This window comes from Oncorhynchus gorbuscha, linkage group LG19 (assembly GCF_021184085.1).
Source record: "Oncorhynchus gorbuscha isolate QuinsamMale2020 ecotype Even-year linkage group LG19, OgorEven_v1.0, whole genome shotgun sequence".
Taxonomy (NCBI): domain Eukaryota; kingdom Metazoa; phylum Chordata; class Actinopteri; order Salmoniformes; family Salmonidae; genus Oncorhynchus; species Oncorhynchus gorbuscha.
Genome location: NC_060191.1, coordinates 59,593,373 through 59,612,280, shown reverse-complemented (window position 1 = coordinate 59,612,280; position 18,908 = coordinate 59,593,373). Strand labels below are relative to the sequence as shown.

Below are 18,908 nucleotides of genomic sequence, written 5' to 3'. Positions count from 1 at the left end.
ATTGATCGATAACCATACTTTTCCCACCTCTCCCCACAACAGCTTAAAAAAATTACAACTACATTTTTTTCTATCATTATTTGTTCTTAGAGAGAGAGAAATAGAGTGAGAGAGCGCTGAGAAACCTAAATTAGTGTGATGAATAGCTGGATATCCAAACCCTGGCATCCTGGGGGGGGAAAGCACCTTGTCCCTTTCCCCTTCTTCTCCTCCCCCACCAGGCCTGCTGTGAATGGCTGAGTAGCACCCCACTAGCCTGGGGCAGGGTGGGGGGGGGGATGGCGCAGGGAGTAGAACCCAGATCAGTATTCTGAATACAGTAGTGCTAGCCCCTAAAACAAAGTTAGACATTGGCAGCCTCAAAATCCCAATTTCAGCTCTGTGCGCCAGTGCTCACAAACACAACCAGACGCGACACACACAACACCCTCTCTCTCAGTTTCTTTCTCCTTCTCTGTCATCGTCTCTTTCTGTCAGTCCCTTTTTTCTGTTTCTCTCAATCTGTCTCTTTCTCGTTCTGCTTCTCTCACTCTGTCTGGCTCACCCTCTCTTTCTCTCCTACTCCCTCTTTCAGACTCCATCTCTCGCTCTGTCTCTTATTGATGGGACAATAAAATCTTCTCACATAACAATCATGAGACTAGAACAGTTTAATATTATTTTTTTCCCTCTCATATTGGTTGTCAAATGGAGCCAGTGAAGCAGATGAAACCAAATACTACTGTATTCACGATGGTTCTGGCTCTCCTGTGTCTCTGTGCTGACCTGGTAGTGAAGCAGATGGAACCAAATACTACTGTATTCACGATGGTTCTGGCTCTCCTGTGTCTCTGTGCTGACCTGGTAGTGAAGCAGATGGAACCAAATACTACTGTATTCACGATGGTTCTGGCTCTCCTGTGTCTCTGTGCTGACCTGGTAGTGAAGCAGATGGAACCAAATACTACAGTATTCACTATGGTTCTGGCTCTCCTGTGTCTCTGTGCTGACCTGGTAGTGAAGCAGATGGAACCAAATACTACTGTATTCACTATGGTTCTGGCTCTCCTGTGTCTCTGTGCTGACCTGGTAGTGAAGCAGATGGGACCAAATACTACTGTATTCACTATGGTTCTGGCTCTCCTGTGTCTCTGTGCTGACATGGTAGTGAAGCAGATGGAACCAAATACTACAGTATTCACGATGGTTCTGGCTCTCCTGTGTCTCTGTGCTGACCTGGTAGTGAAGCAGATGGAACCAGATACTACTATATTCACTATGGTTCTGGCTCTCCTGTGTCTCTGTGCTGACCTGGTAGTGAAGCAGATGGAACCAAATACTACTATATTCACTATGGTTCTGGCTCTCCTGTGTCTCTGTGCTGACATGGTAGTGAAGCAGATGGAACCAAATACTACTATATTCACTATGGTTCTGGCTCTCCTGTGTCTCTGTGCTGACCTGGTAGTGAAGCAGATGGAACCAAATACTACTGTATTCACTATGGTTCTGGCTCTCCTGTGTCTCTGTGCTGACCTGGTAGTGAAGCAGATGGGACCAAATACTACAGTATTCACTATGGTTCTGGCTCTCCTGTGTCTCTGTGCTGACCTGGTAGTGAAGCAGATGGAACCAAATACTACTGTATTCACTATGGTTCTGGCTCTCCTGTGTCTCTGTGCTGACCTGGTAGTGAAGCAGATGGGACCAAATACTACAGTATTCACTATGGTTCTGGCTCTCCTGTGTCTCTGTGCTGACCTGGTAGTGAAGCAGATGGAACCAAATACTACAGTATTCACGATGGTTCTGGCTCTCCTGTGTCTCTGTGCTCACCTGGTAGTGAAGCAGATGGAACCAAATACTACAGTATTCACTATGGTTCTGGCTCTCCTGTGTCTCTGTGCTGACCTGGTAGTGAAGCAGATGGAACCAAATACTACAGTATTCACTATGGTTCTGGCTCTCCTGTGTCTCTGTGCTGACATGGTAGTGAAGCAGATGGAACCAAATACTACAGTATTCACTATGGTTCTGGCTCTCCTGTGTCTCTGTGCTGACCTGGTAGTGAAGCAGATGGAACCAAATACTACAGTATTCACTATGGTTCTGGCTCTCCTGTGTCTCTGTGCTGACATGGTAGTGAAGCAGATGGAACCAAATACTACAGTATTCACGATGGTTCTGGCTCTCCTGTGTCTCTGTGCTGACCTGGTAGTGAAGCAGATGGAACCAAATACTACTATATTCACTATGGTTCTGGCTCTCCTGTGTCTCTGTGCTGACATGGTAGTGAAGCAGATGGAACCAAATACTACTATATTCACTATGGTTCTGGCTCTCCTGTGTCTCTGTGCTGACCTGGTAGTGAAGCAGATGGAACCAAATACTACTGTATTCACTATGGTTCTGGCTCTCCTGTGTCTCTGTGCTGACCTGGTAGTGAAGCAGATGGAACCAGATACTACTGTATTCACTATGGTTCTGGCTCTCCTGAGTCTCTGTGCTCACCTGGCATCCTATGATCCAGTCTAAGTTTTGGGTAAGAAACAACTTACACAGCTTTACTGTTAGCTTGGTGTGGTACTGGGTACTCCAGACATGACTGACTTCGTAGTGTGTACTGTTAGCTTGGTGTGGTTTGTCAAGACTGTACTTACCTGGAACCGAACCTCCTGGTTAACCCTTTGGGAGCCATCCTCGCTGCCCGGGTGGGAGACCATCGACAGGCGCTTCTTCTCAGCAGTAGCCCGGTCTCTCAGGTACTCTAGCCTCCGTGGCCGGCCCAGCTGTAGGGACAGGAGGGCCTGGAGCTGGGCACGCTCAATAGAGCCCAGCAGGATCATCGACTCTGAGGGGGGGGACGAGGGAGGAAGAGCGAGAGGGGAGTGAGGGGCAGCATGGAAGACATGGATGGAGAGAAATATGAGACGAGAGAGAAAGTAAGGAGGGAGTGAGGTGGTGAAGAGAGAACAGAGATGATGGGATGAAAGATAGAGGAGAGAGACAGATGAGAATAAAAGAAGAGGGATGATGGAAGAAAAGAGAAATTGAGAGAAAGGGGCCAGGAGATTGGAGTGAGAGAGGAGGGAGAGGGCAGAGTGGAAAGATGGGATGGAGGAGAGGAGAAGAGGTATTTTAGAACAGTAGTTAATGTGCAGACTACATGGGACTCTTAACACATGTTGCTGCATTGTGAGTGATGTAACTGAGAACAGCCAGGCGTCTGTGTACACAACAGGAGGTGTGTGTATGGGGGGCTGTGTGTGTTTGTTTAAAATAATTGCCCCAGTTAATTGCTTTGGCATCGATGCACAATTACAACAGACTTGGCATACTATATAAGAATATATAACTTGAATGTGTGAGTGGGGAACTTTAATTTGACTGAAAATGTTCTGTGGTGTCTGTAATGGGTGTGTGTTTGTGGGCGTGTGCGTGTGTCTCACCACTGGACTCGAGCAGGGCTAGGGTCTTGAGGTGTCCAGTCAGCAGTACATCATGCAGGTCTCTGTAGCAGCAGTTGAGGGTGATGTACATCACATCCCTGATCATGATGTCCTCCACACGAATATTATACTTCCTGAAGGACGATAGGAGAGAAATGTTGTGCTGATATTTTTAATGACTTGGCCAAAGCTTTTAATACGGTCGACCATTCCATTGTTGTTGCCCGGCTAAGGAGTATTGGTGTCTCTGTGGGGTCTTTGACCTGGGTTACTAACCACCTCCCTCAAAGAGTGCAGTGTATAAAGTCAGAACATCTGCGGTCTCCAAGGGAGTACCCCAAAGCTCGATCCTAGGCCCCACGCTCTTCTCAATTTACATCAACAACATAGCTCAGGCAGTAGGAAGCTCTCATTCATTTACAGTGCCTTTGGAAACTATTCAGACCTCTGACTTTTTCCAAATGTTGTTACGTTACAGCCTTATTTTAAAATGGATTAAATAGTTTCCCCCCATCATCAATCTACACACAACACCCCATAAGGACACGTCAAAATCAGGTTTAGACATTTTTGCTAATTTATTTTTAAAAAATCACATTTACATTAGGTATTCTGAACCTTTACTCAGTACTTTGTTAAAGCACCTTTGGTAGCGATTACAGCATTGAGTCTTCTTGGGTAGGATGCTACAAGGTTGGCACATCTGTATTTCTCCAATTCTTCCCTGCAGATCCTCTCTAGTTCTGTCAGGTTGGATGGGGAGCATTTCTGCACAGCTATTTTCAGGTCTCGCCAGAGATGTTCGATCAGGTTCAAGTCCGGGCTCTGGCTGGGCCACTCAGGGACATTCAGAGAATTGTCCCGAAGCAACTCCTGCATTGTCTTGGCTGTGTGCTTAGGGTCGTTGTCCTGTTGGAATGTGAACCATTGTCCCAGTCTGAGGCCTTGAGTGTTCTGGAGTAGATTTTCATCAAGGATCTTCCTGTACTTTTCTCTGTTCATATTTCCTCGATCCTGACTAGTCTCCTAGTCCCTGCCTCTGAAAATCATCCCCACAGCATGATGCTACCACCACCATGATTCACCGTAGGGATAGTTTCCTCCAGACGTGACGCTTGGCATTCAGGCCAAAGAGTTCAATCTTGGTTTCATCAGACCAGTGAATCTTGTTTCTCATGGTCTGAGAGTCCTTTAGGTGTCAGACTGACCATTGGGTTCCTGGTCACCTTCCTGACCAAGGCCCTTCTCCCAGGAGATCAGCTATAGCAGTCTTGGTGGTTCTAAACTTCTTCCATTTAAGAATGATGGATTGTTCTTGGGAACCTTCAATGCTGCAGAGATTTTTTGGTACCCTTTTCCCAGATCTGTGCCTCGACAATCTTGTCTCGGAGCACTATGGACAATTTTTTTCGACCTCATGGCTGGGTTTTTACTCTGACATGCACTGTCAACTGTGGGACCTTATATAGACAGGTGTGTGCCTTTCCAAATCATGTCCAATCAATTGAATTTACCACAGGTGGACTCTAATCAAGTTGTAGAAACATCAAGGATGATCAATGGAAACAGGAAGGACTTGAGCTCAGTTTCGAGTCTCATAGCAATGGGTCTGAATACTTATGTAAATATGTTTTTTGAATCCATTTTAGAATAAGGCTGTAACATAAAAAAAAATGTGAAAGAAGTCAAGGGGTCTGAATAGTGGTTATGCAGATGTTGCAGTCTAATACTCAGCTGGGGCCTCCCTGGATTTTGTGTTAAATGCTCTACAACAAAGATTTCTTAGTGTCCAACAAGTTCTCTGCCCTTACCCTTGTTCTGAACACCTCCAAAACGAAGGTCATGTGGTTTGGTAAGAAGAATACCCCTCTCCCTACCGGTGTGATTACTACCTCTTGAGGGTTTAGAGCTTGAGGCAGTAACTTCATACCAGTACTCATACTCATACCTCATACTCATACCAGTGTCAATTCCTTTGGAACTACATCCTAGTCAGTCCTGGACTTATAGCTACAGAGGTGAGGTTGCATCCATTATAGTCGTACTGTATAGGAGGTGACTGAGTGAGAGAGAAGGTCCTGCCTCAGCATATTTGTGGTTCTACCCCGGCCAAACTGTACTCTAGACAGGTTTCCTTCCTTCCTTCCAGACAGGCTGAGCGTGTCAACCTCCAACACGACAGCAGCACTAGTTTCCGCTGCAACACAGATGCAGGTCAACCAACACAGACGCAGGCCAACCAACACAGACGCAGGCCAACCAACACAGACGCAGGCCAACCAACACAGACGCAGGCCAACCAACACAGACGCAGGCCAACCAACACAGACGCAGGGCAACCCTCTATAAGATCTAAAACCCCTGTTTCTGTACACAAATACAATAACCTCTACTGTAGCTTTAAACCAGGGGTTGGCAACAGGCATCCAACGGACTTAAACGATCCCACAAGTTATTTTTTTGGGCCCCCCAAAACTATTAGCACAAAAATAAAGATTTTTGTAGGATTTTCATTTTTGGTTAAAAAAATAAAAGCTTACAAGGAATTCAGTAAAAAATGTGTTTCATTTAGGAATTCTGTTTACCAAGTATTCCCACGCATACAAACAATTCATATGTGATCAAGGTATGAAATTAATAAAATACAATCTCTTTTTGGACTTAGTTGTGGTCAATTTCTAGTCTCTCTCTCTCATATATTTATGTAGCTGGAAATTAAATCCCACTCTGGAGATGGATTTGTCAAAAGGGGATTCATGCCCCAACATGAAGCTTTGCTTTTCTTAATGTGTGTGTTTGTGAATAAGTGTGTTTCCCAAGCATTACACAAGCATTCCTATGGCTATTTGTGGGGGAGATGGGTACCAGAATTAATAGGAACACAAACAGCTTGGGGGCCACACTTCCTGCACTCTTTCATCCTACTCCCTGCCTCAAATGTACTTCGTGCTCGAGACAGAGAGAAGCCTTATGCATCATTACACCCATTTTCTGCTCTTTAGCCCTCCACCAGCTACAGCACACACACATTTCTACCATCGTTTTATAAAATCACAGAACGGTTTTAGATTTGTAAAAACACCTCTCTCCCAGATAGATTTTTCCAGTGTTCAGACAAATGCCCGTTTCCACTGGCACTTAAAAGTAGGGCCAAATTTGAGTTGGTTCGAATGTAATTCTGAAATTCAAGCTGGGTCTGGGGAAACCTGGGCCGGCTCAGACCATTTTAACAACTGGTCACTTTGTTTTCTATTCTTTTAAAATCGATTAAAATTTGGGCTGGTGAAGCCGTTACTATGCAACCACCAGCTAGCTCCTCTGGGCTTGTTGCTGTTAGCTAGCACACGGATAAGCAGTATTGCAGTAGTCAGATATGAGAAGAATTACCACCATAGCGGGATCCTTCAGTCATTTTTGCACTACACAAACTTATGAGAACAGTCAGCCCTCGAATGTTTGCTACCAAACGTTAGCTAGCAAATCAATCAAATTGATGTATAAAGCCCTTTTTACATCAGCAGGTGTCACAAAGTGCATATACAGCCAAAAACCCCAGAGTTGAAACAAGCTAGTTAGCTAGCAGCAATTTTAGCTAGCCCCATCATAACCAACCAAACCAGATGACAGGTTTGATATCTAGCTAGCTAATAGTAAATGCCATGGCAAGCAAGGTAGGAATTAAGCTAGCTAGCTAGCCTGTATGCTAGCAATGACGCTAACCGTTTAGCTAGCTGGCTAATGTTAGCAAGCCCAAAATCTTTACTAAATACATGGCTCTGTCTGATTGGCAGGAGTATGGGGTAACTTTAGTTACAGCATGGTGAGGGTAGCTAGTTGGCAATATTAGCGAAGCCAGCTGCATGGTTACCAAGCAACATTTCTGGAGGCAGTGGAAACCCAATTCAAGCAAGCCCACCAAGGACAGCCCAACTTGGATTGACTTCAAATGGAAACGAGCCTTAAGAGGTGTGGTCATTAGAGTGTGGGTGGCTAGCCATTAGTTAACAGAACAGATACATTGCTTCAGTACTACAGGTTATACTGAATGTCAGCCGCACTCTAACAGGCTATTAATGATAAATAGACAGGAGAGGTGACAGGGCATTCTCAGAACTTTGAGAATACTGGTCTACGCAGCCGTGTTTGTGTCAACTGCTGTCAGCGTGTACACTTCTGCACATTGTGTAACTACACGTTGTAACTCTGTGTAATATACATTTAAATGAGAAATTATGTAACAGCACAACTAAAAAAAATACAACCTACACTTAGCTCACATGATGTCTAATGACACACACACACACACACACACACACACACACACACACACACACACACACACACACACACACACACACACACACACACACACACACACACACACACAGTCCCGATACGCTCCACCCCCATCGATGAAATCAAAGCTTAGTGGGTGGTGTGAAGGGGAGCAAGAGGGAAGAGAGAGAGATAAAGAGAGAGGGCACATAAGAACCAACCCATCAAGAGGTACCAACCCAACTTGTCCCTTCACTAGTCCCTTCAGTAGTCCCAAACACAGCAAGAAGGACCACTAGTCACCTCACTAGTCCCCAACCCAGCAAGAGGCACCACTAGTCCCCTAACTAGTCCCCAACCCAGCAAGAGGAACCACTAGTCCCCTAACTAGTCCCCAACCCAGCAAGAGGAAACACTAGTCCCTAACCCAGCAAGAGAAACCAGTAGTCCCCTCATTAGTCCCTAAGTCAGCAAGAGAAACCACTAGTCCCCTCACTAGTCTCCAACCCAGCAAGAGGCACCACTAGTCCCCTCACTAGTCCCCAACCCAGCAAGAGGAACCACTAGTCTCCTCACTAGTCCCCAACCCAGCAAGAGGACCCACTAGCCCCCTCACTAGTCCCCAACCCAGCAAGAGACCCACTAGCCCCCTCACTAGTCCCCAACCCAGCAAGAGGACCCACTAGCCCCCTCACTAGTCCCCAACCCAGCAAGAGGAACCACTAGCCCAGTCACTAGTCCCGAACCCAGCAAGAGGACCCACTAGCCCAGTCACTAGTCCCGAACCCAGCAAGAGGCACCACTAGTCCCCTCACTAGTCTCCAACCCAGCAAGAGGACCCACTAGCCCAGTCACTAGTCCCGAACCCAGCAAGAGGACCCACTAGCCCAGTCACTAGTCCCGAACCCAGCAAGAGGACCCAAGAGAGATTTAAAGAGAGTGAAAAAAGTACAGAAAGAAAGGGGTATAAATAGAAGTAAAAATAAAGAGCGAAGAAAGAGGGGGATAGATAGAAGTGTAGTCCTACGTACTCGTGGTGTCCCCAGCCCAGCTCAGGGAGGTACGGTAGTTTCTTGATCCTGATGATGGAGTCATATAGCGAGGGCTGGAGGGACTGGGCCACGGCGTTGGCCAGTATCACCGCTATCATCACCGGCAGGATGTGGCTGATCTGACCCGTCAGCTCAAACACAATGACCGCCGTCGATACCGTGTGGGTCACCGCTCCAGACAGGGCCGCCGCACCTGGGAGGAGAGGGGAGAGGAAGAGAGGAGAAGAGTAGAGGATGGAATGGGTACAGATGAAGGTTGAGGTTACTGTCCATTGACATGATTAAAGTAGTAAAAGCAATAGTGTAATCATACTTCTCTTCAACTCTATACTGAGCCTTCATCAATAATACTGGAGCAACAAAGTGAGGAGGGAGATGGGGGAGAGATGAGAAGGGAGAGAGGGAGGATGGTGAGATGACAGTACCTCAAAAAGATAAAAAATAAAAAAGTAAAATATTTTTAAACTTGTTCAATATTTTTTAACCGTTATTGAATAAAGAAAAATTAATGAATGGAATGAATGAGAGAAAGAAGGAGGAGTGGAGAGAGTGAGAGGGAAGGTTGAGTATTCTTAACTTCATTAGGATGGAGGTATGAAGGAGAGCGAGAGAAGAAGGTAAATCTAGACATGCTGAGATAGAAGGCTCATCAGAGAGTGAGAGAAAGAGAAAGCTGAGTTAAAGGTGAGTGAACAACATCAGCACCCATTAGACACAAAACACAGATGACATCAACCCCAACACTGAACAACAGCCAACAACCATGCTAACAGTAATATACCTCATAGCAACAGCATTAAGAGACATCTTGCCAAAGGGGACAGACATGTTTTTGTCTGACAAAAATGGCTTCATATTACCACTGTGTCTAGCAGCGCCTTATTGAAACTGGCTTTTTATGTCCTAATAGTTACAATAATGGTGTCTAGTTGTGTCTAGTTTCTACAGTAACACACCCACGACGGCATACCCTCCTGGCACTATGGGGTAGATGGTGCCATCAGAGTGGATGCCATCAGGGAACCAGGCGGCCATGCTCTCCCCGACCAGACGGCCAAACGCTGCCCCTAGAACACACGCATACACATTGTTAATGAGGGAGTAACATATTTTTACACAGACACTCACAAGACTTAATAGCATATCCACAGGGTTAACATTATTGTTGAAACACACACATTCGCACACACCTCTTACCAATGACGAAGACAGGCATGAAGGCTCCACAGGGCACAGGGATGGTGGTAGCCAGAGCAGACATCCAGAACTGAGACAGATACACAGGCAGAGTCAGAGGGAAAAGTGTGGCATTTCAGTCAGCCAACAGGACAATCTTCTATTTAACTCAGCTGCTCTGACTTCTGATCAGTACTGCCTTTTATTCTGTACTATGACAGAAAATACTCCATTGTGATAGGCTCATCTCTTCCCAGACGTGAACTGGCTAACACAGATCCCCATCGGGTTGAGATTGAACTGTCACACACTGACTTAATTTGATGGGTAATGAGCAGAGCAAGCTGATTGGAAGATGTGTCATGTTTTGTCTTATATTGTCTTGTCATTTTGCTTTTCCTTCTGTTCCTTTTCCCCCTGCTGGTCTTTTTAGGTTCGTTCCCTTTTTTCTCTCTCCCTCTCTCTCTCTCTTCTCTCTATCGTTCCGTTCCTGCTCCCAGCTGTTCCTATTCCCCTAATCAATCATTTAGTCTTCCCACACCTGTTCCCTATCTTTTCCCCTGATTAGAGTCCCTATTTCTCCCCTTGTTTTCCGTTTCTGTCCTGTCGGATCCTTGTATACTGTTCACCGTGCTGTGTCTTTGTATCGCCCTGTCGTGTCGTGTTTCCCTCAGATGCTGCGTGGTGAGCAGGTGTCTGAGTCTGCTACGGTCAAGTGCCTTCCCGAGGCAACCTGCAGTTCATTATCGAGTCTCCAGTCAGTTCTCGTGATTACGAGTGAAATTGTTTCTTATGCTTTATTTACCGCTCCGATTTGTCTAGGAGTATTGCTATTTCCTTAAACTGGATTAAAGACTCTGTTTTCGCCAAGTCGCTTTTGGGTCCTCATTCACCTGCATAACAGAAGGATCCGACCAAAGAATGGACCCAGCGACTACAGACGCTCGTAACACTGCCGTCGAGATCCAAGGAGCCATGCTCGGCAGACACGAGCAGGAATTGTCTGCTGCTCGTCATGCCATGGAGAACCTGGCCGCTCAGGTTTCCGACCTCTCTGGACAGTTCCAGAGTCTTCGTCTCGTGCCACCTGTTACTTCCTGGTCTGCCGAGCCTCCGGAACCTAGGGTTAATAACCCACCTTGCTACTCCGGGCAGCCCAAGGAGTGCCGCTCCTTTCTCACCCAGTGTGATATTGTGTTCTCTCTCCAACCCAACACATACTCTAGAGAGAGAGCTCGGGTTGCTTACGTCATTTCACTCCTTACTGGCCGGGCTCGAGAGTGGGGCACAGCTATCTGGGAGGCAAGGGCTGATTGTTCAAACAATTACCAGAACTTTAAAGAGGAGATGATTCGGGTTTTTGACCGTTCAGTTTTTGGTAGGGAGGCTTCTAGGGCCCTGGCTTCCCTATGCCAAGGTGATCGATCCATAACGGATTACTCTATAGAGTTTCGCACTCTTGCTGCCTCTAGTGACTGGAACGAGCCGGCGCTGCTCGCTCGTTTTCTGGAGGGACTCCACGCAGTGGTTAAAGATGAGATTCTCTCCCGGGAGGTTCCTTCCAGTGTGGACTCTTTGATTGCTCTCGCCATCCGCATAGAACGATGGGTAGATCTTCGTCACCAAGCTCGTGGTAGAGAGCTCGCGCCAACGGTGTTTCCCTGCTCCGCATCGCAACCATCTCCCTCCTCTGGCTCAGAGACTGAGCCCATGCAGCTGGGAGGTATTCGCATCTCGACTAAGGAGAGGGAACGGAGGATCACCAACCGCCTGTGCCTCTATTGCGGATTTGATGGACATTTTGTCAATTCATGTCCAGTAAAAGCCAGAGCTCATCAGTAAGCGGAGGGCTACTGGTGAGCGCTACTACTCAGGTCTCTCCATCTAGATCCTGTACTACTATGTCGGTCCATCTACGCTGGACCGGTTCGGGTGCTACATGCAGTGCCTTGATAGACTCTGGGGCTGAGGGTTGTTTCATGGACGAAGCATGGGCTCGGAAACATGACATTCCTTTCAGACAGTTAGACAAGCCTACGCCCATGTTCGCCTTAGATGGTAGTCATCTTCCCAGTATCAGATTTGAGACACTACCTTTAACTCTCACAGTATCTGGTAACCACAGTGAGACTATTTCTTTTTTGATTTTTCGTTCACCTTTTACACCTGTTGTTTTGGGTCATCCCTGGCTAGTATGTCATAATCCTTCTATTAATTGGTCTAGTAATTCTATCCTATCCTGGAACGTTTCTTGTCATGTGAAGTGTTTAATGTCTGCCATCCCTCCCATTTCTTCTGTCCCCACTTCTCAGGAGGAACCTGGCGATTTGACAGGAGTGCCGGAGGAATATCATGATCTGCGCACGGTCTTCAGTCGGTCCCGAGCCAACTCCCTTCCTCCTCACCGGTCGTATGATTGTAGTATTGATCTCCTTCCGGGGACCACTCCTCCTCGGGGTAGACTATACTCTCTGTCGGCTCCCGAACGTAAGGCTCTCGAGGATTATTTGTCTGTGTCTCTTGACGCCGGTACCATAGTGCCTTCTTCCTCTCCGGCCGGGGCGGGGTTTTTTTTTTGTTAAGAAAAAGGACGGTACTCTACGCCCCTGCGTGGGATTATCGAGGGCTGAATGACATAACGGTTAAGAATCGTTATCCGCTTCCCCTTATGTCATCAGCCTTCGAGATTCTGCAGGGAGCCAGGTGCTTTACTAAGTTGGACCTTCGTAACGCTTACCATCTCGTGCGCATCAGAGAGGGGGACGAGTGGAAAACGGCGTTTAACACTCCGTTAGGGCATTTTGAGTACCGGGTTCAGCCGTTTGGTCTCGCCAATGCGCCAGCTGTTTTTCAGGCATTAGTTAATGATAATATAATAATAATAATAATATAATATAATAATAATATAAATAATAATAATAATAATAATAATAATAATAATAATAATAATATAATAATAATAATAATAATAATAATAAATAATAATAATATATAATAATATAATAATATATGCCATTTAGCAGACGCTTTTATCCAATGATGTTCTGAGAGACATGCTGAACATCTTTGTTTTTGTCTACCTTGACGATATCCTGATTTTTTCACCGTCACTCGAGATTCATGTTCAGCACGTTCGACGTGTTCTCCAGCGCCTTTTAGAGAATTGTCTCTACGTGAAGGCTGAGAAGTGCTCTTTTCATGTCTCCTCCGTTACTTTTCTCGGTTCCGTTATTTCCGCTGAAGGCATTCAGATGGATTCCGCTAAGGTCCAAGCTGTCAGTGAGTGGCCCGTTCCAAGGTCACGTGTCGAGTTGCAGCGCTTGCTAGGTTTCGCTAATTTCTATCGGCGTTTCATTCGTAATTTCGGTCAAGTTGCTGCCCCTCTCACAGCTCTTACTTCTGTCAAGACGTGTTTTAAGTGGTCCGGTTCCGCCCAGGGAGCTTTTGATCTTCTAAAAGAACGTTTTACGTCCGCTCCTATCCTCGTTACTCCTGACGTCACTAGACAATTCATTGTCGAGGTTGACGCTTCAGAGGTAGGCGTGGGAGCCATTCTATCCCAGCGCTTCCAGTCTGACGATAAGGTTCATCCTTGCGCTTATTTTTCTCATCGCCTGTCGCCATCTGAACGCAACTATGATGTGGGTAACCGCGAACTGCTCGCCATCCGCTTAGCCCTAGGCGAATGGCGACAGTGGTTGGAGGGGGCGACCGTTCCTTTTGTCGTTTGGACAGACCATAAGAACCTTGAGTACATCCGTTCTGCCAAACGACTTAATGCTCGTCAAGCTCGTTGGGCGTTATTTTTCGCTCGTTTCGAGTTTGTGATTTCTTACCGTCCGGGTAGCAAGAACACCAAGCCTGATGCCTTATCCCGTCTTTTTAGTTCTTCTGTGGCTTCTACTGATCCCGAGGGATTCTTCCTTATGGGCGTGTTGTCGGGTTGACAGTCTGGGGAATTGAAAGACAGGTTAAGCAAGCACTCACGCACACTGCGTCGCCGCGCGCTTGTCCTAGTAACCTTCTTTTCGTTCCTGTTTCCACTCGTCTGGCTGTTCTTCAGTGGGCTCACTCTGCCAAGTTAGCTGGTCATCCCGGTGTTCGAGGCACTCTTGCTTCTATTCGCCAGCGCTTTTGGTGGCCGACTCAGGAGCGTGACACGCGCCGTTTCGTGGCTGCTTGTTCGGACTGCGCGCAGACTAAGTCAGGTAACTCTCCTCCTGCCGGTCGTCTCAGACCGCTCCCCATTCCTTCTCGACCATGGTCTCACATCGCCCTAGACTTCATTACCGGTCTGCCTTTGTCTGCGGGGAAGACTGTGATTCTTACGGTTGTCGATAGGTTCTCTAAGGCGGCACATTTCATTCCTCTCGCTAAACTTCCTTCCGCTAAGGAGACGGCACAAATCATCATCGAGAATGTGTTCAGAATTCATGGCCTCCCGTTAGACGCCGTTTCAGACAGAGGTCCGCAATTCACGTCACAGTTTTGGAGGGAGTTCTGTCGTTTGATTGGTGCGTCCGTCAGTCTCTCTTCCGGGTTTCATCCCCAGTCTAACGGTCAAGCAGAGAGGGCCAATCAGACGATTGGTCGCATACTACGCAGCCTTTCTTTCAGAAACCCTGCGTCTTGGGCAGAACAGCTCCCCTGGGCAGAATATGCTCACAACTCGCTTCCTTCGTCTGCTACCGGGTTATCTCCGTTTCAGAGTAGTCTGGGTTACCAGCCTCCTCTGTTCTCATCCCAGCTTGCCGAGTCCAGCGTTCCCTCCGCTCAAGCGTTTGTCCAACGTTGTGAGCGCACCTGGAGGAGGGTGAGGTCTGCACTTTGCCGTTACAGGGCACAGACTGTGAGAGCCGCCAATAAACGTAGGATTAAGAGTCCAAGGTATTGTTGCGGCCAGAGAGTGTGGCTTTCCACTCGCAACCTTCCTCTTACGACAGCTTCTCGTAAGTTGACTCCGCGGTTCATTGGTCCGTTCAGTGTCTCCCAGGTCGTCAATCCTGTCGCTGTGCGACTGCTTCTTCCGCGACATCTTCGTCGCGTCCATCCTGTCTTCCATGTCTCCTGTGTCAAGCCCTTTCTTCGCACCCCCGTTCGTCTTCCCTCCCCCCTCCCGTCCTTGTCGAGAGCGCACCTATTTACAAGGTACGTAGGATCATGGACATGCGTTCTCGGGGACGGGGTCACCAATACTTAGTGGATTGGGAGGGTTACGGTCCTGAGGAGAGGAGTTGGGTTCCGTCTCGGGACGTGCTGGACCGTTCACTGATTGATGATTTCCTCCGTTGCCGCCAGGATTCCTCCTCGAGTGCGCCAGGAGGCGCTCGGTGAGTGGGGGTACTGTCATGTTTTGTCTTATATTGTCTTGTCATTTTGCTTTTCCTTCTGTTCGTTTTCCCCCTGCTGGTCTTTTTAGGTTCGTTCCCTTTTTCTCTCTCCCTCTCTCTCTCTCTTCTCTCTATCGTTCCGTTCCTGCTCCCAGCTGTTCCTATTCCCCTAATCAATCATTTAGTCTTCCCACACCTGTTCCCTATCTTTTCCCCTGATTAGAGTCCCTATTTCTCCCCTTGTTTTCCGTTTCTGTCCTGTCGGATCCTTGTATACTGTTCACCGTGCTGTGTCTTTGTATCGCCCTGTCGTGTCGTGTTTCCCCCAGATGCTGCGTGGTGAGCAGGTGTCTGAGTCTGCTACGGTCAAGTGCCTTCCCGAGGCAACCTGCAGTTCATTATCGAGTCTCCAGTCAGTTCTCGTGATTACGAGTGAAATTGTTTCTTATGCTTTATTTACCGCTCCGATTTGTCTAGGAGTATTGCTATTTCCTTAAACTGGATTAAAGACTCTGTTTTCGCCAAGTCGCTTTTGGGTCCTCATTCACCTGCATAACAGGATGCAGCCGCCGCCGATGACGAAAGAGATGGGTAATTAGAGGATAATGTTACCGGTGCTAGGCGTGGGCCAAATACCGTATAATATGGAAAAAGCCACGGGATAGTTTTTCTTATAAGTTTTTCAATAAATTTGAATATTTGTAGCTACTTGTGTGATACGTTGGGAGATAAAGCAGATTGGGTTCTTCATTTCACATGTCGCATTATGAAGCTTATCATAGCTCTCCAGAACATTTGAGCCAGTCACGTTTGTTTGTAAATAGCACAAAGGGAGAAAGCGGTAGCGTTCTATATGTATCAGTGAGTCTCTGTCGTGTGGCACACATGCGGTGATGAAGTTACCCTTGTATTTGCCTGTCTTTGCAATTAGTATGTTAGTTTTCGGTCGTTAGCATTTTGCTAATAGCGTCACTGTGATTTTGATATTACTTGTGCTAATTATGTTAGCATTCTGGTAATAGATGCCCAACGGGCTTTTTGTGTGTTTTTAGCATCCCATTGTGTGCTATGCCGGTAATACCGTAAATACCGGTATGGCACAGGAACGGTATGACTGTATGAAAATCTGGATACTGACCAAGCCTAGTCACCAGTGACTCACACACACACTATACAAATACACTGCATGTCAAACTAGCAACACACACACACACACACACACACCTTTCCAAAAGCCACAAACCCACACATGCAAACACCCCTACAAACTTTCACACAAGCCGAAGAGAGCTTTAAATAGACCTCTTAATTACACTAATCTCCCTCTCTCCTTCTCCATTTCCCCGTCCCATCTTTCCTTCTTTATTTCTCTCCCTCTCTCTCTAGTTAGCAGTAACTAAGCCCAGCTGCCAGTGTGATCTAATGGATCTTTGTCAGTAACTCTACACCCTACGCTGCTTTCACACCTATCACACACACTGGGGATTACTGCGTCACTCACACACACCTGTGAATGCTACTGGGGATTACTGCGTCATACAAACACCTGTGAATGTCATTGGGGATTACTGCGTCACACGCGTATATGTATCATGGCACAAATACACACGCCAGGAGTCATTGATCGAAAATGGAGCATGGCAGAGAAGAATGTGAGTGGCGGGCTGCCATTTTACATGACATGCATCACACACACACACACACACACACACACACACACACACACACACACACACACACACACACACACACACACACACACACACACACACACACACACACACACACACACACACACACACACACACACACACACACACACACGCGCAATAGCTAATTACTATTATGATGTTAATTATATACAGTACCAGTCAAAGGTTGACACACATACTCATTTAAGTGTTTTTCTTTACTTTGCCTATTTTCTACATTGTAGAATAATAGTGAAGACAACACTCCTAGGGGCCAGGGACTCTTTAATGTAGGCAAACTTAAATCTGTTTTACCTCATTTCTACCAGCATGACTCATGTTCAACCAGAGGAAAAGAATACTCTAGAATACCTTTACTCCACTCACAGATGCATACACAGCTCTCCATTGACCTTCATTTGGCAAATCTGACCATAATTATATCCTCCTGATTCCTGCTTACAAGCAAAAACTAAAGCTGGAAGTACTCTCCCTCACCCTCCATTTGGCAAATCTGACCATAGTTCCCCATACAGATTCCTGCTTACGAGCAAAAACTAAAGCAGGAAGTAGAATTTACTCACTCAATACGGAAAAGGTAATAAGACGCGGATGCTACGCTACAGGACTGTTTTGCTAGCCCAGACTGGAAAATGTTCCGTGATTCATCCAATGGCATTGAGGAGATTACCAACTCAGTCAAGGGCATCATCAATAAGTGCATCGATGACGTTGTCCCCACAGTGACTGTACATACATATCCAACCAGAAGCCGTGGATTACAGGCAACATCCGCACCGAGCTAATCTAGATGATTATAAAAAATCTCGTTATGACCTCAGACGAACCACCAAACAGGCAAAGATTCAATACAGGACTAAGATCGAATCCTACTACACTGGCTCTGACGCTCAACGGATGTGGAAGGTTTTTTCAAAATATTACATACTACAAAGGGAAACTCAGCCGCGAGCTGCCCAGTGGCGCAATCCTACCAGACAGGCTAAATGCCTTTTATGCTCGCTTCGAGGCAAGCAACACTGAAGCATGCATGAGAGCACCAGCTGTTCCAGACTAATGTGTGATCACTCTCTCCGTAGCCGATGCAAGCAAGACCTGATCACCGACAACGATGAGACAGCCTATAGGGAGGTCAGAGACCTGGCAGTGTTGTGCCTAACTCTCAACGTAACCCTCAACGTGAGCAAGACAAAGGAACTGATCATGGACTACAGGAAAAAGAGGACCGAACACACCCCCATTCACATTGACGGTGCTGTAGTGGAGCGGGTTGAGAGTTAAGGACCTTGGTGTCCACATCACCAACAAACTACCATGTTCCAAACACACCAAGACAGTCGTGAAGAGGGAAACACAACGCCTATTCCCCCTTAGGAGTCTGAAAATATTTGGCATGGATCCCCAGATCCTCAAAAAGTTTCACAGCTGCTCCAGAGAGCATCCTGACCGGTAGCATTACCTCATTGTATGGCAACTGCTCAGCATCCGACAATAAGGCACTATAGAGGGTAGTGCATACAGCCCAGTACATCCCTGCAGTCAAGCTTCCTGCCATCCAGGAGCTATATACTAGGCGGTGTCAGAGGAAGGCCCAAAAAATAGTGTGGTGGAAAACTACAAACTATTCTGTGTTTCTCTGGTGATACAGACCTTCCTTGTCTGTTCTAGTCATAAGACTGGATGAAACCACAGTATGTGACATCCTGTTAATAAGTATCTACAGGATCCCAATGGAAACATGCTGAGGAGAACAGAGAATAGCATGATTAGCAGTATCATGATCTAATCATTCAGACTATACCCGGTGTCAGCAGATAGTTATGAAACTAGTGATTATCATCTCTTTGCACCATGTACCCACTCATTGTTTCCACACATCTGCTAACGGTGCAATAGATAAGGAGGTTGTACTTTTCAATAAAAGCTGAGACCCAA

The 18,908-nt window shown here is 46.7% G+C and overlaps 1 protein-coding gene across 2 annotated transcripts in view; it reads right to left on the bottom strand.

Moving 5' to 3' along the window:
• LOC124005065 (chloride channel protein 2-like) overlaps positions 1 to 18,908 on the bottom strand; it is a 168,358-nt gene that overhangs the window by 39,993 nt on the left and 109,457 nt on the right. For both annotated transcript variants that reach the window (XM_046313973.1, XM_046313974.1), the window contains exons 13-17: positions 9,953 to 10,022; positions 9,712 to 9,822; positions 8,735 to 8,948; positions 3,429 to 3,562; positions 2,640 to 2,830 (exon numbers count right to left, since the gene is read on the bottom strand). In XM_046313973.1, the coding sequence (XP_046169929.1) occupies positions 2,640 to 2,830; positions 3,429 to 3,562; positions 8,735 to 8,948; positions 9,712 to 9,822; positions 9,953 to 10,022 (720 nt within the window). The remainder of the gene's footprint in view (positions 1 to 2,639; positions 2,831 to 3,428; positions 3,563 to 8,734; positions 8,949 to 9,711; positions 9,823 to 9,952; positions 10,023 to 18,908) is intronic.